The sequence below is a fragment of the Stegostoma tigrinum genome, chromosome 12 (genome assembly GCF_030684315.1).
Source record: "Stegostoma tigrinum isolate sSteTig4 chromosome 12, sSteTig4.hap1, whole genome shotgun sequence".
Classification (NCBI taxonomy): domain Eukaryota; kingdom Metazoa; phylum Chordata; class Chondrichthyes; order Orectolobiformes; family Stegostomatidae; genus Stegostoma; species Stegostoma tigrinum.
The window spans coordinates 79,165,979-79,188,978 of record NC_081365.1 but is presented as its reverse complement, the minus strand read 5'-3'; the positions used below and the strand labels follow the sequence as shown (position 1 = coordinate 79,188,978).

The 23,000-nt window shown below is 45.6% G+C and overlaps 1 protein-coding gene across 4 annotated transcripts in view; it reads right to left on the bottom strand.

Moving 5' to 3' along the window:
* The window catches only part of LOC125457158 (lysosome membrane protein 2-like), a 66,462-nt gene extending 46,429 nt beyond the window's left edge, over window positions 1-20,033 (bottom strand). For 3 of the 4 annotated variants that reach the window (XM_048540996.2, XM_048540994.2, XM_048540997.2), the window contains exons 1-2: window positions 19,731-20,033; window positions 278-435 (exon numbers count right to left, since the gene is read on the bottom strand). In XM_048540996.2, coding sequence (XP_048396953.2) covers window positions 278-435; window positions 19,731-19,853 — 281 coding nt within the window. In that variant the 5' untranslated portion in view covers window positions 19,854-20,033. The remainder of the gene's footprint in view (window positions 1-277; window positions 436-19,730) is intronic. The other variant, XM_048540995.2, reaches the window with a different exon arrangement.
* Window positions 20,034-23,000: the final 2,967 nt, after the last annotated feature.

Genomic DNA, 23,000 nt, shown 5'->3' with positions numbered 1-23,000 from the left:
TAGGTGGGTTAGCCACAGCAAATGCAGGGTGACAGGGATGGGGGTGGGATGCTCTTCAGAGAGTCAGTGTGGACTCAATGTGCTGAATGGCCTGCTGCCACACTTTAGGGATTCTATGTACAGTCATCCATTAAAAACAGAAATCTTCAAACTGTCAAGAATTTTTTAATAGATATCGCATTGCAAGTTTAACAGTTGTAGTGCAGTAGAATAAATTGTTGAACTTCTACTCCTCTTCCCATCACATTTGAATGACAGAAGTAACAATGAGTCTTACTTGTATGTGTACGGCCCTTGTTGTCTCACGGTGGCTCTCCCTCCCTGTAAGATTTCCTGTTTGTTTTCCACATTGAAGAAGTAGAACTGTAGATAAGCAGGGACTGGAGGATCTTTCCAATTTTTGTACACCTCGCTGTTCACCTTGAGCTCTGTGTGCTGTGGAGTTCAGCACAGAAACATTACTGTATTTACTTAGCCATCACCAATCAACATCAGGACAAGCATCAGCAGATACCCAGTCTAAATTTATACCCAACAATCTGATTCAAATAGTTGTAAGAGCAGTTTCTGTGAAGGCACAATCCTCTTTCTTCCTTTGAGCCATCTTTACTTCTGCCTTTTAAATGAAATGAACACATTGATGACCAATTACTGACGGAGGCAGCCACAGTTATAGTCCCATTATTGCACGTGTTAAATGGGGGTAATAGTAGGTTATCTGGTCTTTAATCACGCAATCATCATCCCCTCCCATTCACGCCAATGTGGGCGGCCAGTTGAAATAAGTCTCTAACAGGCAGCCCCGTTAAATATCGCAAGCTCAAGTTAATGTTACCCGATTCGATGTAGCCATCATTTCAGCCTATCTCTCTCTAACAAGAGAAGCCCCTCCTCAGAACACTCCTTCTAACAGCCCTACTTACGGTCAGCCTTATTGATCCCCTTGTTAGGGGTGGCATGGTGGCTCAGTGGTTAGCCCTGCCACCTCACAGCGCCAGTGACCCAGGGTTGATTCCACCCTCGGTCTGTGTGGAGTTTGCACATTCTCCCTGTGTCTGCATGGGTTTACCCTGGGTACTCCAGTTTCCTCCCACAGTCCAAAGAAGACCAAGTTAGGTAGATTGGCCATGCTAAATCACCCCATAGTGTGCAGGCTAGGTGGGTTAGCAATGGGAAATGCAGGGTTACTGGGATAGGGTAGGGCAGGGTGTTGGAATCTCTTTGAAGGGTTGGTGTGGACTTGATAGGCCGAATGGTCTGCTGTCACACTGCAGGGGATTCAATGATCCTTGTTTCAACCAGACCCCAGGTGAAGTTGCTCAATTCATTACAGGATGTCTCCTATGTTTGGCTTCCATTTGAAGAGGGATGAACTGGCTTCCCTTCTTTATTCAGCATCCTCCTTTCACCCTAGTTTTTTCACAACAAGCTCCATTTAGAAAGGGTCACGTTCCTTGTGGGTACTTTTCTCACCAGAGCCAGACAAACTTACTTTAAAATAAGTCAATTTAATCATGCCTCCTCTGAATTAAAAAACATAGTCAGTTCTTTATTTATGAAATACAAGAAGAACTACCAATGCAACTCAGATTGGAAGTAAGAGATTAGTCCAAAAAGATAAAAGGTGAAAGAAAAGATATACAGATCAGTCTCTAAATTGTTTGTGAAAAGTATACAGTTGAGATGCATTGCTGTTGCAGTTGAGACTGCCAGTCGTGTTGATGTTGATACTTGAACACTTGCTCGTATAGTCCTTCATTTTGTGAATTGTTTGAGAATCAATAGTCCTGATCCCTTTCAACCATGACAGCATCCAGCATAAGACAGCTGTTCTTTTTCTCTGCTATGTAGTAAGATTGAGCGAAGGTTTTTACCTGCAACGTACTGGTAACTAAGGGATAATTCTCCAATTGTGACCTTCATAGCACCCTAACACTTGAATCCAGGCGGGTACATGTGACAGTGTTCAGTCCCACTAGTATACTCCAGTAGAAATGAATCTGGCTTCTTAATCCCTCTCTTTACGTATTCTTCAAAGGGGAAAGCATCATAAAATGTGCCTGCAGGTTGGGACATAATCCACAAGGAGTTGATCTGATGTTGAGCGGGAGGTTATCAGCTCTTCATTATCTTTACAGCCCTTTGAAGTTCCTTTGAAACTTTCAGTGTTACATCCCATTGGGCTCTCTCGCTCTCTCTCTCTGTCTAGGCAGGTAATCAAATTACATTGGAAACCATATTTTATAGTATCATCTTTCTTTTAAAATACAACATATTTTGGAATCTTATGTTAAAAATGTATCCAGTATTTCTGGGTTCTGGCCCATTATCATAACGTCCTTCTTTCAGCGTCAAGCTGATCATTGCCTGGAGTTTTGGCTCAGATCCTCTTTAAGTAAGCGCCCAATGGTTTGTCCATTAAGGAGAATGTGGCCATGATCATCGTCTGGGGGCTTGGGAAGCTTCTGGTTGGTGACTGCTAAAGTCAGTCAGTGCTTGGAAGGTGTATGATTAGGATAGGAAACTGAGCTTCCAATAAATTGCTGGTTCAGGAGCTCCTGTCCTTGCATTTTCTCTCTGTCCTCTCATACTCCCTTGCTTCAAAAGTAAACTGCACTGTTGCTTTTTTTATAACATCAGTCTGAGTTTCACCAGGTTGAACATTGGCTACACATGCGAACGAAAGCATCCAAAACTTACACAATGCACTACTGGTCATGCTAAAACATGTGGAAATGAGGAGATTCCTCCTGTTAGAACATACTGCAGTGGAGATTAATGTCTGCAGTGTTCCTTCAGTTTGTTGGTGCAGAGCAGGAAGAAATGGAATGATCTGATGTGAGTGGTCAAGGAGAGTTAAGATTATGTCCAAATTGTACACACTATTTTCTGCAGATCTCACCTCACTCAGTGACTAAACTGCTGCATCGACCTCAGCTCTCCCTCAATCATACCAATCACTACTCAACCCTCCAGTTCATACACATTACTTTATACAATCATAGTACAGTACATTCTGCCCCTCAAGTCTGTGCTAGGTCTTTCAAACAGCAGTCCAACTGTGGCAGGGTCACCGGATCTGAAATGTTAACTCTATTCTTTCCTTCACGGATGCTGCCAGACCTGCCGAGCCTTTCCAGAACTTCTGTTTTTGTGTCAACTGTACTTCCCCCTGTCTTCCTGCTATATTTCACTGCACTTTCCAAAGAACAAAGAACAATACAGCACAGGAGTATCCCCTTCGGCCCTTCATGCCTGCACCAACACATTTTACCGTTCCGCACTAAAACTGTTTTCACTTACAGGATCTGTGTTCCTATGTTCCCTTCCTATTCGTGTATTCAATCAGGTGCCTCTTGAATCTTTGCCTGCTTCTGCCATCTCCTCTGGCAGCGTTTCCAGGCACTCACCACCCTTTGTATGAAAAAAATTGCCTCACACATCTCTTTTAAACTTCCTCCCCACTCAACCTTGCACCTTGAAACTGCATCCCCTAGTAATTGGCCCCTCCACCCTGGGAAAAAGCCTCATACTTTCCACATTATCCATGCCATTCATAATCTTACTTATTTCTATAAAGACGCCCCTCAACATCCTGCTTTCCAGCGAAAACAAGCCCAGTTTATCCAACCTATCTTCCTAGCTAAAATCCCCCATCTCAGGCAAAATCCTGGTGAACCTTTTCTGTACCCTCTCCAAAGCATCCACATCCTTGTAGTAATGTAGTGACCAGAATTGTAAGCAATACTCTAAGAGTAGCCTAATTAAAGTTCTATAAAGCTGCAGCATAACTTGCCTATCCTTATACACAATGCCATAGGCCTTTTTCACTCCTTATCTTCCTGAAGTGCCACTTGCAGTGATCTGTAGACTTGGACATTCAGTTTTGCCAACCACTGTGTAATTTCTGCCGTATGTGATCTTCCAAAATTTCCTCCACATTTTCCTCCAAATCATTTATCTCGACAACGAACAGCAGAGGTCCCAGCACTGATCCCTGTGGAACCACTACTCCATTCACTAACCTCAATTCTGAAAAGCACCCTTCTACTGCTACACTCTGTTTCCGATGACAAAGCCAGTTCTGTATCGATCTCGTCAGCTCACCCCTGATACCATGCACCTTCATCTTTTGCACAATCTGCCATGAGGGACCTTGTCAAAGACTTTACCGAAGTCCATGTGGACAACATCAATCACTTTTTCCAAATCAATCATCTTTGTCACCTACTCAAAAAACTCGGTAAAGTTAGTGAGGTGTGCTGTCTATCACTAATAAGCCCATTTGCTTCTAAATGCGTATTGATCTTGTCTTTGGGAATCTTTTCCAACAATTTTCCCACCACAGAATTGAGGCTTACAGGTCTTCAAGTTCCTGGTTTATCCCTGTTATCCTTCTTAAGCAATGGGATAACATTGGCTATTCTCCAGTCCTCTGGGAACTCACCTGTGGCCAAAGAGGACACAAAGATGTCTGTCAATGCTACAACAATTTGTTCTTTTGCCTCCCTCAATATCCTGGGATGGATTCCATCAGGACCCAGGGACTTATCTAGCGGAATACTTATTAAGATGCACAAAACTTCTTCCATTTTAATAGCAACTTGGCTTAAAAAATTGACACTCCCTTATCAGAGATCATCCTCCACCGATTCCTTCTCTTTGTTGAATACTGACACAAAGTATACGTTTAGGGCCTCACCGACCTCTTTTGGCTCCACGCATAGATTCCCTCCTTTGTCCTTAAGTGGAAAAGCCATTCCCTGGCTAACCTCTTGCCGGTAATATATGTGTAAAAAGCCTTGGGAATTTCCACATGACCGTTGGCGAACGACTTTTCTTGATTCCTTTCTGGACTACTAATTCCGTGTTTTACGTTCTTTCCTACTAGCTTTATATAATTCAAGGGCTTTGTCAGCTCCATTCCTCACAAGTATGCCTTCCCCTGCCTCCCAGCAATACTGACTGCACATTCCCCTGTATCCAAAAAATACTTTACTGCACATTCACCAACTCTCCCTGCAATATCTTGCTGCACAGCTCCCCTTTCTCCTTGTAATATCTGACTGGATATTACTCCTGTTCCTGCAATATCTCACTGCTCATTCCCCTTCTCATTCTGTATTAGTTTACTGCACAATGCCGTTGTGTTTAGCAATATCTCACTGCACATTCCACCTATCTCCCTTCAATATCTTACTGGACATTCCCCCTGTCACACTGAAATATCTTACTGCACATTCCCCATCTCTCCCTGCAATATCTCACTGCACATTCCCCATCTCTCCCTGCAATATCTTACTGCACATTCCCCTGTCTCCCTCCAATATATTACTGCACATCTCCCCATCTGCCTCCAATATCTTACTGCACATTCTGCCTGTTTCCCTGCAATATCTTACTTCCCATTTCCTCTGTTTCTCTGCAATAGCTTACTGCACATTCCACTGTCTCCCTGCAATATCCTACAGCACTTTCACCTGTCTGTCTGCAATATCTTACTCTAAATTCCCTGTGTCTCCCTGCAATATCCTACTGCACATTCCCCTGTATCCCTTCAATATCTTATTGCAAACTTCCCTGTCTCCCGGCAATATCTTACAGTACATTTCCCATCACCCTGCAATATCTTATTGCACATTCCCCCTGTCTCACTGCAATATCTTGTTACACATTCACCATCTCTCCCTGCAATATATTACAGGACTTTCCCCTGTCTCCCTACAATATCTGACTGGAAATTTCCCCTGTCCCCCTGCAATATCTTACTGCACAATGGCCTGTCTCTCTGCAATATCCTACGGCAAATTCACCCTGTCACCCTTCAATTTCTTACTGCACACTCCCCCTTTCTCCCTGCAATATCTCACTGCACATTGCCCTCTCTCTCAGCAATGTCCCATTGCATACTCCCACTGTCTCCCTGCAATACCTTACTGTAAATTCCCCCTCCCTCCCTGCAATATCCAGTGCACATACCCCTGTCTCCCTGCAATATCTTACTGTAAATTTCCGTCTCCCTGCAATATCTTACTGTACATTACCACTTTCTCCCTGCAATATCTTACTGTACATTCCCCTGTCTCCCTGCAATATCTTACTGTAAATTTCCCTGTCTCCCTGCAATATCTTGCTGCACATTCCCCTGTCTCCCTGCAATATCTTACTGTAAATTTCCCTGTCCCCCTGCAATATCTTACTGCACATTCCCCATCACCCTGCAATATCTGACTGTACATTCCCCTTGTCTCCCTGCAATATCCTACTGGACATTCACCCATCTCCCTGCAATATCTTACTGCACATTCCCCCGTCACCCTTCAATTTCTTACTGCACATTCCCTTGTCACCCTTCAATTTCTCACTGCACACTCCCCTGTCTCCCTGCAATGTCTCACTGAACATTCCCCATTCTCTCGACAATATCTCACTGCATATTCCCCCTGTCTCCCTGCAATATTTTAGTGCACGTTCCCCATATCTCCCTGCAAAATTTACTTTAAATTCGCCTTTCTCACAGCAATATCTTACTACAAATTCACCCTGTCTCCCTGCAATATTGGGCTGCACAATCACCTGTCTCCCTGCAATATCTTACTGCACATTCCCCCATCACCCTTCAATTTCTTACTGCACACTCCCTTGTCTCCCTGCAATATCTTACTGCACATTCGCCATCTCTCTCTGCAATATTTTACTGCAAATTCACCCTGTCTCCCTGTAATATCTTACAGTACATTCCCCGTCTCCCTGCTATACCTTACTGTACATTCCCTGTCACCCTTCAATTTCTTACTGCACATTCCCCCTGTCTCACTGCACTATTTTATTGGACATTCCCCATCTCTCCCTGCAATACCTTACTGCACATTCCACTGTCTCCTTACAATATCTTACTGTACATTCCCCCGTCTCCCTGAAATGCCTTACTGCATGAGAGAAATGGAGTGCTACAGGACAGTGGTTAAACTACAGTTAACACTAGTACATGAACTTAGGCACAACAGTTAACACTTGGACAGGAACTTAGTCACAGATGTGATAGCAATAAGGAGAAGTGGTGAGGCGGCTGTGCACAGTATGGGGGATCAGCTTGAGTGAGCAGAAGATAACAGTAAGGAGCGATTAAGAACCAGCTAAAACCGGATCCAGGAAACACTTGGGGCTAACTAGGTGAAAGGTGAGGAGTATGTGGCCACAGGCAGCTATGGCACATGCGTCGTAGAGAATAGTAAAAGCCAGAGCTGAACTACAGATGGGGACGCCCACTTAGGGAGGCCTGAGGGAATACAAACATTGGCGCCTGAATACATAATGAATAGGATGTATAAAAGAAGACTGTAAACTCTGTATCAGGGTCTCTCCGGTTCTCCGGGGGCACCCGACTCTGCAGACTCGCAATAAAAGAACTTGTTTCCACGACTTTGTCTCCAGTAGTTCTGTGATTGTGAGCACGGGTGTTTTGAAAAATCTCACACTGCACATGCCCCATGTCACTCTGCAAAATCTCCCTGCCATATCTTATTACAATTGCCTTGTATCCCTGCAATGTCATACTGCACTATCCCCTGTCTCCCTGCTATATCTTAAAGCACATTCTCCCTGTCTCCCTGTAATATTTACTGCGCATTCCCCCTGTGTCCCTGCAGTATCTTATTGCACACTTCCCTGTCCCCCTACAATATCTGACTGCGTATTCCCCTGGTCTCCCTGCGATATCTTGCTGCACATTCCCCTATCTCCCTCCAATATTTTACTGCACATCTCACCGTCTGCCTGCAAAATCTTACTGCAGATTCTGGCTGTCTCCCTGCAATATCTCCCTTCCCATTCCTCCACTTTCTCTGCAATATCTTACTGCACATTCCTCTGTCTCTGCAATTTTGTACTGCACTTATTTCCTGTCTTTCTGCAATATCTTATTACAATTCCCTTGTCTCCCTTCAATGTCTTCCTGCACTTTCCCCTGTCTCCGTGCAATATTGTTATGCACATTCTCCCTGTCCCGCTGTACTATTTACTGAACATCCCCCTATCTCCCTGCAGTATCTAACTGCGCACTCCCCTGTCTCTCAGCAATATCGTTATGCACATTCCCCTGTCTCTCAGCAATACGTCACAGCATATGCCCCCGTCTCACTGCAATATTTTACTGCACATTCCCCATATCTCTGAAGAACATTTCCTGCAAATTCACCTTTCTCACAGCAATATCTTACTGCACATTCCCACTGTCGCCCTGCAATATCCTATATCACTTCCCCTTGCCTGCCTGCAATATCTTGCTGTAAATTCCCCCTCTCACCCTTCAATATCCTACTGCACATACCCCTGCCTCCCTGCAATATCTTACAGCAAATTTCCCTGTCTGCCTTCAACATCTTACTGTACATTACCACTGACTCCCTGTAAGATCTTACTGCACGTTCCCCTATCTCCCTGCAATATCCTACAGCACTTTCTCCTGCCTACCTGCAATATCTGTGAGAGATTAAACGTGTTGTTTCTGCAGGCAAGGATGAATGGTGGGATCTTGCAAAAGCAGAAATTCACCAGATTTTGTAGCAGAAGTTTATCATTAACCAGTGATTAGGTTCTGCAAAGATGGCAGTTAGCACGACCAGAAACATTCTTTCTGCAGACAAGGACATGGTAGAGATAAGGGCGTTGTAGCAGAGGCTTATTTCTGCAAACCTGACGATTCGCACGTTCAGCGTGTCTAGTGCTCTTTAGGATAGCCAAATAAGGATTGCAGTAAAAAAATGGAATGGGGCCTTCGGCCGGCAGAAAAGGGAACAATAAACAAGGGCTGTCCGACAGGACTGGGAATGATAGGATAAAACCAATGGGAGCAGGGAGGCGTGATTCTGCAACTCGTAAATTGTATAAGAATGTTTAACATTCTTTGTAGTGTGTGCCTGTCTAGCAGACACCCTTTCTTGCAAGATCGTACAGAATAAAATTGTTGTGTTTCCAAGGCTTTGTCTCAGGCTGAATTTGTGAGCAGGGACTGTTTCCCACATATCTGAGTTAAAATTCCACCTCTCTCCCTGCAAGATCTTACTGCAGGTTCCCCATAACCTGCAATATCTCACTGCACATTCCCCATCTCTCTCTGCAATATCTTAACTGCGAGTTCACCCTGTCTCATTGCAATATCTTACTGTATGTTCCCCCCATCTCCCTGCAATATCTTACTGTACATTCCCCTGTCACCTTTCAATTTTTTTACTGCATGCTCCCCTGTCTCCCAGAAATATCTCACTGGACGTTCCCCTGTCTCTTGGCAGTATCTCACTGCACATTCCCCCGTCTCACTGCAATAATTTAAAGCACATTTCCCGTATCTCCCTCTTTTCCTGCAAATTCACCTTTCTCACAGCAACATCTTACTGCAGAACCACCTGTCTCCCTGCAATATCTTACTGCACATTCACACTGTCATCCAGCCTTATCTTACTGCACACTCCCCTGTCTCCCTGCAATATCTGACCGCACATTCCCACTGTCTCCCTGTATTATCTTACTCCACATTCCCCTGTCTCCCTGCAAAATCCGACAGCACTTTCTCCATCTCCCTGCAATATCTTACTGTAAATTGCCCCTCTCACCCTACAATATCCTACTGCACATACCCCTGTTTCCCTACAATATCTTACAGCACATTTCCCTGTCTCCCTGCAATATCTGACTGCACATTCCCCTCTCTCCCTGAAATATCCTACAGCACTTTCCCCTGTCTGCCTGCAATATCTTATTGTAAATTGCACCGTTCTCCCTGTAATATGTTGTGTAATATGCAAATCTTACTGAACATTCCACTATCTCACTGCAATATCTTACAGCACATTCACCAACTCTCCCTGCAATATCTTACTGCACATTCCCCCTGTCTCCCTGCAATATCTGACTGGAAATTCCCCTGCCCCCTACAATATCTTAATGCACAATCGCCTGTCTCCCTGCAATATCTTAGTGCACATTCCCCTTGTCTCCCCCCAATATCTTACTGGATATTCCCCCATCTCCCTGCAATATCTTAGTGTACATACCCCATGCCTCATCAATTTCTAACAGCACACTCCCCTGTCTCTTGGCAATATCTCACTGCATATTCCCCCTGTCTGTCCGCAATATTTTACTGCACATTCCCCATATCGCTAACATTTACTGCAAATTCGGTTTTCCCACAGCAATATCTTACTGCAAATTCCCCATCACTTCCTGCAACATCTGAATGCACATTCCCACTGTCTCCCTGCGATATCTTACTCTACATTCCCCTGTCTCCCTGCAAAATCCAACAGCACTTTCCCTGTCTCACTATAATATCTTACTGTAAATTCCCCCCTCACCATTCAATATCCTACTGCACATACCCCTGCCCCAATGCAATATATTATTGCAAATTTCCCTGTCTGCCTGCAATATCTTACTGGACATTCCCCGTATCTGACTGAAATATCTTACTGCACATTCTCCATCTCTCTCTGCAATATCTTACTGCAAATTCATGCTGTCTCCCTGCAATATCTGACTGTAGATTCACCCCTCACTCTTCAGTTTCTTACTGCGCATTCCCCATGTCTGCAATATCTTACTGTGCATTCCCACCATCTCCCTGAAATATCTTACTGTAAATTCCCCCTCTCCACCAGCAATATCCCGTGCACAGACCCCTGTCTCCCTGCAATATTTCAGTGCACAGACCCCTGTCTCCCTGCAATATTGGACAGCACTTTCCCCTGTCTGCCTGCACTATCTGAGTGTAAATTCTACCTCTCTCCCTGCAAGATCTTACTGCATGTTCCCTGTCACCCTGCAATATCTCACTGCATATTCCCCATCTCTCGCTGCAAAATCTTACTGCGAATTCACCCTGTCTCACTGCAATATCTTACTGTACATTCCCCTATCTCCCTGCAATGTCTTACTGTGCAATCCGCTGTCACCCTTCAATTTCTTATTTCATGCTCCCCTGTCTCCCAGCAATATCTCATTGAACGTTCCCCTGTCTTTTGGCAAATCTCACTGTACATTCCCCCGTCTCTCTGCAATATCTCACTGCACATTCCCCAGTCTCTCGGAAATACATCACAGCATATTCCTCCTATCTCACAGCAATATCTTAATGCACATTCCCCCAACTCCCTGCAATATCTTACTGTACCTTCCTCCATCACCCCTCAGTTTCTTACTGCACATTCCCCTTGTCTGCCTGCAATGTCTTACTGTAAGTTCCCCCTCTCACCCTTCAATACCCTACTGCACATACCCCTGCCTCCCTGCAATATCTTACTGTACATTACCACTGTCTCCCTGCAATATCCTTCTGCACATTCCCCTGTCTCCCTGCAATATCCTACAGCACTTTCCCCTGTCTGCCTGCAATATCTTACTGCACATTCCCCGTCACCCTGCAATATCTTACTGCACATTCCCCTTGTCTCATTGCAATTACTGACAGCACATTCACCATCTCTCCCTGCAATATCTTACAGGACTTATCCCTGTCCGCCTGCAATATCTTACAGGACTTATCACTGTCTAACTGCAATATCTGACTGGAAATTACCCGTGACCCCTGCAATATCTGACTGCACAGTCGCCTTGTCTCCCTGCAATATCTGACTGTAAATTCCGCCAGTCCCCCTGCAATATTTTGCTGCACAATTGCCTGTCACCCAGCAATATCTTACTGCACAGTTCCCCTGTCTCCCTGCAAGATCTTTCAGCACTTTTCCCTGCTCATTGCAATATTTGCAAATTCCCCCTGTCCCCCTGCAATGTCTAACTGCACAATCGCCTGTCTCCCAGCAATAGCTTACTGTACATTCCCTTGTCACCTTTCAATTTCTTACTGCACATTCCCTCTGTCTCTCTGCTACATCTTACAGTGCATTCCCCAAGTCTCTCTGCAATATCTTACTGCATATTCCCCTGGTCTCCCCGCAATACCTTGCTGCACATTCCCCTGTCTCCCTCCAATATTTTACTGCACATCTCACCGTCTGCCTGCAAAATCTTACTGCACATTCTGCCTGTTTCCCTGCAATATCTCACTTCCCATTCCTCCACTTTCTCTGCAATATCATACTGCACATTCCTCTGTCTCCCTGCAATTTCATACTGCACTTATTTCCTGTCTCCCTGCAATATCTTATTACAAGTTGCTTCTCTCACTTAAATATCTTTCTGCATTTGCCCCTGTCTCCCTGCAATATCGTTATGCACGCTCTCCCTGTCTCCCTGTAATATTTACTGCACATCCCCCTTTTCTCCCTGCAGTATCTAACTGCACACTCCCCTGTCTCCCTGCAATATCTGACTGCACATTCCCCTGTCTCCCTGCAATATCCTACAGCACTTGCCCCTGTCTGCCTGCCCTAACTGAGTGTAAATTCCACCTCTCTCCCTGCAAAATCGTACTGCACGTTCCCCGTCACCCTGCAAAATCTCACTGCACATTCCCCATCTCTCTCTGCAATATCTTACTGCAAATTCACCCTGTCTCACTGCAATATCTTACTGTACATTCACCTGTCACCCTTCAAGATCTTACTGCATGCTTGCCTGTCTCCCAGCAATATCTCACTGAACTTTCCCCTGTCTCTTGGCAATATCTCACTGCACATTCCCCCTGTCTTACTGCAATATTTTATGGCACATTCCCCATATCTCCTCTAACATTTACTGCAAATTCACCTTTCTCACAGCAATATCTTACTGCAGAACCACCTGTCTCCCTGCAATATCTTACTGTAAATTCCCCATCACTCCCTGCAATATCTGACTGCACATTCCCACTATCTCCCTGCTATATCTTACTCCACATTCTCCCGTCTCCCTGCAAAATCCGACAGGACTTTCTCCATCTCCCTGCAATATCTTAATGTAAATTCCTCCTCTCACCCTTCAATATCCTACTGCACATACCCCTGTCTCCCTCCAATATCTTACAGCAAATTCCCCATCACTCCCTGCAATATCTAACTGTACATTTCCCTGTCTCCCTGCAATATCTTTCTGCACATTCCCCTGTCTCACTGCAATATCCTACAGCACTTTCCCCTGTCTCCCTGCAATATCTTTCTGCACATTCCCCTGTCTCCCTGCAATATCCTACAGCACTTTCCCCTGTCTCCCTGCAATATCTTTCTGCACATTCCCCTGTCTCCCTGCAATATCTTACTGCACATTCCCCCTGTCTCATTGCAATTACTGACAGCACATTCACCATCTCTCCCTGCAATATCTTACAGGACTTATCCCTGTCCCTCTGCAATATCTTACAGGATTTATGCCTGTCTAACTGCAATATCTGACTGGAAATTCCCCCTGACCCCTGAATTATCTGACTGCACATTCCCCTTGTCTCCCTGCAATATCTGACTGTAAATTCCCCCTGTCCCCCTGCAATATTTTGGTGCACAATTGCCTGTCACCCAGCAATATCTTACTGCACATTACCCCTGTCTCCTTGCAAGATCTTTCAGCACTTTCCCCTGTCTCTTGCAATATCTGACTGTAAATACCCCTGTCCCCATGTGATGTCTTACTGCACAACCGCCTGTCTCCCTGCAATACCTTACTGCACATTCCCCATCACTCCCTGCAATATCTGACAGCACAATCACACTGTCTCCCAGCCATATCTTACTGCACACTTCCCCTGTCTCCCTGCAATATCTTATGTACATTACCACTGTTTCCCTGCAATATCTTTCTGCACATTCCCCTGTCTCCCTGAAATATCCTACAGCACTTTCCCCTGTCTGCCTGCAATATCTTACTATAAATTCCACCGCTCTCCCTGCAATATCTTACTGCACATTCACCATCTCTCCCTGCAATATCTGACAGCAGTTTCCCCAGTCTCCCTGCAATATCTTCCGGCACAATTCCATTGTCTCTCTGCAATATCTTACCGGACATTCCCCATGCCTCACGGAAATATCTTACTGCACATTCCCCATCTCTTTCTGCAATATCTTACTGCAAATTCAACCTGTCTCCCTGCAATATCTTACTGCACATTCCCCCATCTCCCTGCAATATCTGACTGCACATTCACACTGACACCCTGCAATATCGTACTCCACATTCCCCTGCCTCCCTGCAATATCTTACAGCAAATTTCCCTGTCTCCCTGCATTATCTTACTGTACATTACCACTGTCTCCCTGCAATATCTTTCTGCACATTCCCCTGTCTCCCTGCAATATCCTACAGCACTTTCCCCTGCCGGCCTGCAATATCTCACTGCACATTCCCCATCTCTCTCTGCAATATCTTACTGCAAATTCATCCTGTCTCACTGCAATATCTTACTGTACATTCTCCCGTCACCCTTCAAATTCTTACTGCATGCTCCCCTATCTCCAAGCAATATCTCACTGAACGTTCCCCCGTCTCTTGGCAAGATCTCACTGCACATTCCTCCTGTCTCACTGCAATAATTTACTGCACATTTCCCATATCTCCCTCTGACATTTACTGCATATTGACCTTTCTCACAGCAATATCTTACTGCACAACCGCCTGTCTCCCTGCAATACCTTACTGCACACTCCCCCTATCTCCCTGCAATATCCGACTGCACATACCAACTGTCTCACTGCAATATCTTATTGCACATTCACCGTCTCTCCCTACAATATCTAACAGCACTTTGCCCTGTCTCCCTGCAAAATATGATTGTAAATTCCCTTTGTCCCCCTGCAATATCTTACTGCACAATTCCCTTGTCTCCCTGCAATATCTTCCTGCACATTCCCCTGTCTTCCTGCAAAATCCTACAGCACTTTCCCGTCTGCCTGCAATATCTTACTATAAATTCCACCACTCTCCCTGCAATATCTTACTGCACATTCCCCGTCTCCCTGCAATATCTTACTGCACATTCACCATCTCTCCCTACAATATCTAACAGCATTTTCCCCTGTCTCCCTGCAAAATATGACTGTAAATTCCCTCTGTCCCCCTGCAATATCTTAGTGCACAATTGCCTGTCTCACTGCAATATCTTACTGCACATTCCCCTGTCTCCCTGCAAAATCTTTCAGCACTTTCCCGTCTCACTGCAATATCTTATTGCACATTCACCGTCTCTCCCTACAATATCTAACAACATTTTGCCCTGTCTCCCTGCAAAATATGATTGTAAATTCCCTTTGTCCCCCTGCAATATCTTACTGCACAATTCCCTTGTCTCCCTGCAATATCTTACTGCACATATTCCTTTCTCCCTTCACCATTTTCCTGCATATTCCCCCATCTGAATGCAATATTTTTCTGCGCATGCCCCGTCTTCCTGCAATATGTTACTGAAAATCTAACGTATCCCTGTAATATTCTAGGACACATTCCCCCGAGCCCTGAATTATCTTACTGCACATTACACCCATCTGCCTGTAATATCTTACTACATCTCTCCCTCCAATATATTATTGCATATTCCCCATCTCTCCCAGCAAATATCTTCCCGCACATTCCCCTGTCTCCTTGCAATACTTTCCTGCACCTTCCCCCGTCTCCCTCCAATATTTTACTGCACATTCCCCCGTCTCCCCGCAATATCTTACTGCACTGTTCCCATCTCTCCCTGCAATATCTCACTGCACACTCCCTCTGTCTCCCTGCAATATCTTTCTGCTTATTCTTCCTGTCTCCCTCCAATATTTTACTGCACATTCCCCCGTCTCCCCGTAATATCTTACTGCACTGTCCCCCTTTCTCCCTGCAATATCTTAATGTACATTCCCCCGTCTCACTGCAATATCTTACTGCACATTCCCCCTTTCTTCCTTCAATATGTTACTACACATCCTTCCATCTCCCTGCAATTTCTTACTCCACATTCGCCCGTCTCCCTGCAATTATACCAGCTGGCCTGTGGGTGGCAGTGTGACCCAGCAGCTGGCATCAGTTACCAGGGTTTGGCACCTATGGTACCTCCGTGAGGACTAGGATCCAGCGATGGATTGGGGGAGGGAGGAGGCATTGCACAGAGTCACACAGCACGGAAACAGACCCTTCGGCCCATCCAGTCCATGCCGGCCATAATCCCAAACTTAACTATTCCCACCTGCCTGCTCCTAGCCCATATCTCTCCAAACCTTTCCTATCCATGGACTTATCTGAGTGCCTTTGAAACATTGTCGTTGTGCCCGCGTCTGTCACTTCCTCAGGAAGTTCATTCCACACGCAAACCGACCTCTGTGATAAAAATTTGCCCGTTATGTCTTTTTTAAGTCTGTCTCTTCTCACCTCAGTAATGTGTCCCCCAGTCTTGAAATCCGCCTATCCTCAGGAAAAGGAAGCTACTCTATCTAAACCTCTCATTATTTTAGACGCTTTTTTCAGGTCACCCCTCAACCTCCTACACTCTAGTGAAAAAGGTCCCAGTCTTGCCAGCCTTTGTTTATGGACTCAAACCCTCCATTCCCAGCAACATCCCACTAAATCTCTTCTGAACCCTCTCCAGCTTAATAATACGCCTCCTAAAATTTAAAAAAAATGCTGGGAAAAGATGTATCTGAGGAGAGAAATGGAGTTTAATGGGCCCGGCCCATTAAAGGGGCAACTTGGATTCTCCCTACAGGCTCTCAGGGAGTGCCCAGCAGAGAGTGACAAAGGAACAGGAGCGTGTGGCCATCCACAGCACAACACCCACTCTGCCCTCTTCCTCCCCACCCACACCACGGGCCCAGGTCTGTACTGGGGCACCCTGCAGCCTTCTGGGGTCACCATTGCTGGGTAACACAGTGCGTTTTTTTCCAAATTCATTCAAGGGATGAGGGGTTCGCTGAATAGGTCATAAATTTAAGGTTTTTGGGGGTATGCAAGAGTCCACCACATTGGGTCTGGAGTCACATGTAGGCCAGACCTGGTAAGGATGGCAGGTTCCGTTCCTAAAAGAGATTAGTGAACCAGATGGGTTTCTCCCCAGCAATTGGCAATGGATTCGTTAGACTCCTAAGTCCAGATTTCCTTCTAATTTATTGAATTCAAATTCCACCATCTGCTGTGGTGGGATTCAAGCCCAGGTCCCCGGAACATTACCCGGGTCTCTGGATCAATAGCTCAGCTACAATACCACTAGGCCATCACCTCCCCAGTGTATGAGCACGAGGGGCGTGAACGGCACAATGGACAACAAACCATTAAGGCCATGGCTAAGGGGGGGCTTGTTTAACATTTGAATGCATTCTTTCCTGAGCGGAATTTCACAATTGGCCTGTGTATTTTGGTGATAGCTTTCTGGTTTGGGTTGTGGGGAACAGTGGAGGGGTCAGGAATGAGATAAGGGGAGAATAAGGAAAAGGGGTTACTGGTGGACTTTACTGTTGGACTATGTAAAGCCTAGGCAGAATGTGTTGCCTATGGATCTGGGAGGGTTAATACTGAGGGGTGCCATAAGCACCAGCCAATGTGATGATCCTGTACGAACTTGTTTTGGAACTTGAATGGGTGAGACTTGGTTTTGGATCTTCCTCATTGTCTCTATGACAAAGTCTGTTATATTAATAGAACCTGGAACTAATTGCCAAAGTGCAACATCAATATCTTGTTAACTGCAAGAACAACTTCTCATTGGACTGGGGAGTGGTTTCTCCCCTCCCACTCTAGATCGAGCAGGATCTGGAGTTTCCTGCACAGTTGCAGTTACCTTCATCATGAGCAGCATTTTCAACAGTGTAGTGAGCTGGCCTTGCCCAAACAATAGAGGCTAAATAGATCACATCTTCCTTTTCTCACTTCTTCATATGTTTCCTCCTCCACCTTCACATCATTCTTTCCTTCCTCGTTCACCATGAGCTGGTCACAGAATGGAAACTTATAGAATTCTGAAGGAGCTCAAAACAGTCATAGAATCCCTACAGGGCTGAAAAAGGCTATTCAACCCGTCAAGTGCTCTAACCAGCTGAAGAACATCCCATCCTATCCTTACACTTCCCGTGACTAGCTTGTACAGGGCAATCTAGCACGACCAGCTCACCTAACCTGCACATCTTTGTGGCTGTAGAAGGAAATCCACACAGGAACATGAAGAACATGGAAACCCTACGCAGGGACAGTCAGCCAAGGCTAGAATCAAACCCAGGTCCTTGGCACTGTGAGGCAGCAGTGCTCACCACTGAGCTACCATTCCATGGTGGTAAGGCTGTTTCCACATAACATTTGTATTGCCTGTTTGCAGCTCACAGAGCTCCTTTGAAGCAGGGGCATTAATTGAGGTTCCTGTCCAACATCAGTACTGGCTGTACAAGCTATTTATCCACCCTAGATTCAGCCTGCCCCTGCACAACCCATTGATGGTCTAGTTCAAGGCCTCAATAGGCCTAAGGGAGGTTAGCAGCTGACATGCCCCCTACCCAATGTACAGTGAGAGACAGCACAGTTGCAACGCTGAATAGTTAGGTGACCCCACCAGAGTTGCTAAGGGAAGAATTGTAGGCCTCATCTCAATGACTCTCTGCTGAAAGCCAGCTCATGTATAGCCACTCTGCTCGCAATACTCCAAACCCCATTCCCTGTTCCTCCTTTACAGTCACTGTAGCAAACACCTGCATTTCGCCCCATGAGCTCTTAACTCTGCAGATTCTACAGAAATGCTCATTGTCTCACATATCTCCAACATAATCATGGAATCATGGAAGTGCCAGTGCTGAAGGAAGCCATTCAGCCCATTGTGCCTGTACTGGCTCGTTAAACAGACACCATTACCTAGAGATAATCTCCTGCCATATCTCTGCACATCATTTCAATCCAAATAACCATCTAGTGTCCCTCTTGAATGCCTCAATTGAACCTGCCTCCACCACATTTCTGGGCAGTGCATTCTGTAACCAAACTACCAAAAACAAGTTTTCCTCATGTCACCCTTCTGTCATTTGAGCATCACTTTAAATCCATGTCCTCAAACAAAATTGGGAGGGCAAGCAGAAACAGCTTCACCTTAGCTTTACTATTACTAACTATGAAAGAATGGCTGCACTAATCCACCACAAGAACCTTCACTCTCTTCTTACTGCCTGGGCCAGCATTTAATGCCTGTCCCTAGTTGCCCTTCAGAAGTTAGTGGCGAGCTGCCTTTTGAACCGCAGCAGGCCATATGAGCCACAGTGCTGTTGTCGTGGGAATTCCAGGATTTTGGCCCAGGTCTTCCTATGTATCTGCTGCCCTTGTCCTTGTAAGTGAAAGAGGCTGCAGTATTGGGAAGTGATATTGAAGGAGTGTTGGTGAGCTATTTCAGTACATCTTGTAGATGGGACACACTCTCACCACTGAGCAGAGTGAGTGGGTATTTATGGTCGGGGGATGGGAGCCTTTGTTTTCGGTTAACAATGTCTGGAGAGGGCAGTGACACCTACTGACTGGCATTCATGCCAAGTTGATGGAATAGCCATCCAACAGCAACATGGAAGGAGACATCACACAGGACTTTCTCCTCCTCTGTCTCTCTTTCTCTCTCTCTCTCTCTCTCTACATAGTTTGGATGACCTAAACCAAGTCTTTCAACAGCCACTCGTTTGAGCTATCATTTACTAATGATTGAACAAAGGCAATGGTTAAACCAAGAAGTGAACACTGGGAGGACACACATTGTGAATGGTTTGTCAATTTCACATAAAACACCTTGAAATATCTTTGCATAAACATGCAAAATATCCTCAAAATATATCACTGCGTGGCGAGGGAGCTTAGACAGACCTGAACTTTCTTACCTCTTTGATGCGGTTTTCTACGATTTTCCGAAACACATCTTGCGAAAACAAGACCAGGAATATGACGAAGCAACACAATGCAAACACGCCAGTCAGTGCAGCCTTGTTTCTGACCCGAGTCATGACTGTCCCAGGGAAAGGTGTTTTAAAGCAAATGCCACTGCAGTCAAACAGTTACAACACGCTGCAATCTTTGTCAAAAAGCTTAGCTTTAGCCACTGGGTTTGTTGGAAGTGTGGCAGCTTCGGGAGGTGGTGGGTGTTGGGGCTGGCGTTGGATAAGCTGCTGGCCTAAGCAAAGTGCAAGGTCGCACAACCAGTTTCGACACAGGAAGGTCACTGTGCAGCCAGTCATGGCACAGGCCGAAACACTCTGCTTACCTAAATATTTGGAAACAACAAGTTGCTCTCTCAGTTTTCGACACTTTGCTTTCATTCACTCATTAATCTCTGTCCAACACAGTCCCAACACACAAGGGAGAGGTGGGGGAGACTATGTTTGAGGAAAGGGAGAGAGATGTCCAAGAAGGAATGAGAGAGACGTCTGAGATGGGGGAGACGTCTGAGACGTCTGGTGGCCAGAGACATCAGCTGGGGTGAGAGGCTACAGAGGAGGGAGAGATGCTTGAACATGGCAGATATTGCACCCTCGGTGACTGTCTGGAGTTTGCACATTCTCCCCGCGTCTGCATCGGTTTCCTCTGGGTGCTCCGGTTTCCACCCACAGTCCAAAGATGTGCAGGTTAGTGGATAGGCCATGCTAAGTTGCTCGTAGTGTCCGGAGGTGTGTAGTTTAGGTGAATTAGCATTGGGAAATGTAAAGATTATAGGGAGAGGGAACAGGATGAATCAGGGTGGGATGTTATTCGCATAGTCGGTGTGGACTTGCTGGACCATGTGTCCTGTTTGCACACGGTAGGGATGCTATTCTATTCCATGTTTTGGCGGTGTAGGGTGCAGATGCCTGAGGAGGAGAGAGTGACATATCAGAGGAGGAGTCAGACTCTGTAAATACCCACTCCGAACACAGGTCATCCTGTACATACCCTCTCCTAACACGGGTTACTCTGTAAATACCCTCTTCTAACACAGGTCACTCTGTAAATGCACTCTCCAAACACGGGTCACTCTGTAAATACCCTCTGCAAACAGGGCTCACTCTGTAAATACCCTCTCCTAACAGAGGTCAATCTGTAAATACCCTCTCCAAACACGGGTCACTCTGTAAATACCCTCTGCAAACACGGGTCACTCTGTAAATACCCTCTCCAAACACGGGTCACTCTGTAAATACCCTCTCCTAACACAGGGCACTCTGTAAATACCCACTCCCAACACAGGGCACTCTGTAAATACCCACTCCTAACACGGGTCACTCTGTAAATACCCACTCGTAACACGGGTCACTCTGTAAATACCCTCTCCTAACACGGGTCTCTCTGTAAATACCCTCCCCAAACACGGGTCACTCTGAAAATACCCACTCCTAACACGGGTCACTCTGTAAATACCCTCTCCTAACACGGGTCACCCTGTTAATACCCTCTCCTAACACAGATCACTCTGTAAATACCCTCTCCTAACACAGGTCACTCTGTAAATACCCACTCCTAACACGGGTCACTCTGTAAATACCCTCTCCTAACACGGGTCACCCTGTAAATACCCTCTCCAAACATGGGTCACTCTGTAAATACCTTCTCCTAACACGGGTCACCCTGTAAATACCCTCTCCAAACATGGGTCACTCTGTAAATACCCTCTCCTAACACGGGTCACCCTGAAAATACCCTCCCCAAACACGGGTCACTCTGTAAATACCCTCTCCTGACACGGGTCCACCTGTAAATACCCTCTCCTAACACAGGTCACTCTGTAAATACCCTCTCCAAACATGGGTCACCCTGTAAATACCCTCTCCAAACATGGGTCACTCTGTAAATACCTTCTCCTAACACGGGTCACCCTGTAAATACCCTCTCCAAACATGGGTCACTCTGTAAATACCCTCTCCTAACACGGGTCACCCTGAAAATACCCTCCCCAAACACGGGTCACTCTGTAAATACCCACTCCTAACACGGGTCTCTCTGAGCAAAACACTATCTCCATGCTATTGCTTGTTCCCTTATTGGGTGCTTCTGAAGGTTCGTATCATTCGGTGATGAATATTACAGTAAGGTTTTGAGGACATTGATGTTTCCTTTACCATTGTGCCGATGCCTGTTGTGACAAAGCTTGAGATTTGTCTTTGGGACAGTAAAGTTTGAACGCTCTTCAGATATGCTAATCGCTACTTTAGGCCAGGAAAGTAACTCATCTGCTCTGAAGGACTTCTGCTTATGGCAAAATAAAAGTTGAGTCAGATCAAGGAGCACATTAATTGTTTGTATCATACAACGCAATTGCAACAGTGTTTTTATCACACTCCAGACTCAAGCCAGCTCCAAATCAAAATCAAGGGGAAGTCTTGTACTTCTAGAACGCCTTTCACAGCTACCAGCACATTCCCAAAGTACTTTAAATGAATAAGTATTGAGAATTTAAGGAATTGTTGTCATTGAGTCAAAGATGTACAGCACGGAAACAGACCCTTTGGTTCAAATCATCCGCGCCAACCAGATATCCCAAATTAATCTAGTCCCATTTGCCAGCATTTGGCCCATATCCCTGTCAAACTTTTCCATTCATGTCCCTGTCCAGATGCCTTTTAAATGCTGTAACTGCACCAGCCTCCTCCCCTTCCTCTGGCAGCTCGTTCCATACACACATCACCCTCTGCGTGAAAAAGTTGTCCCTTTTAAATCTTTCCCCTTGTTAGGTTCGTTTTTGGAGACTTGATGCTATAACAAGACACTGACCTGTTTAGAAAAACACAAGCCCTTTATTACCAAGCAAGCACAAGCTGGGGAGGATCACTGTCCTCAACCTGGCACAGAGTGCAGCGTCTCGTAAGCAACTCTCCCTGAGCAGCGGACAGTCCCCACTTTTTATACCTTATCAAATGAAGCAATTTTACATCTCACCATGGCATGATACATGAAACAATCACTACATCGAAAACATAAAGAGAGCAGGATACAGTATACAAGATAACAAAGTGTGAAGGCGGACAAACACAGCAGGCCAAGCAGCATCTCAGGAGCACAAAAGCTGACGTTTCGGGCCTAGACCCTTCATCAGAGAGGGAGATGGGGAGAAGGTTCTGGAATAAATAGGGAGAGAGGGGGAGGCGGACCGAAGATGGAGAGAAAAGAAGATAGGTGGAGGG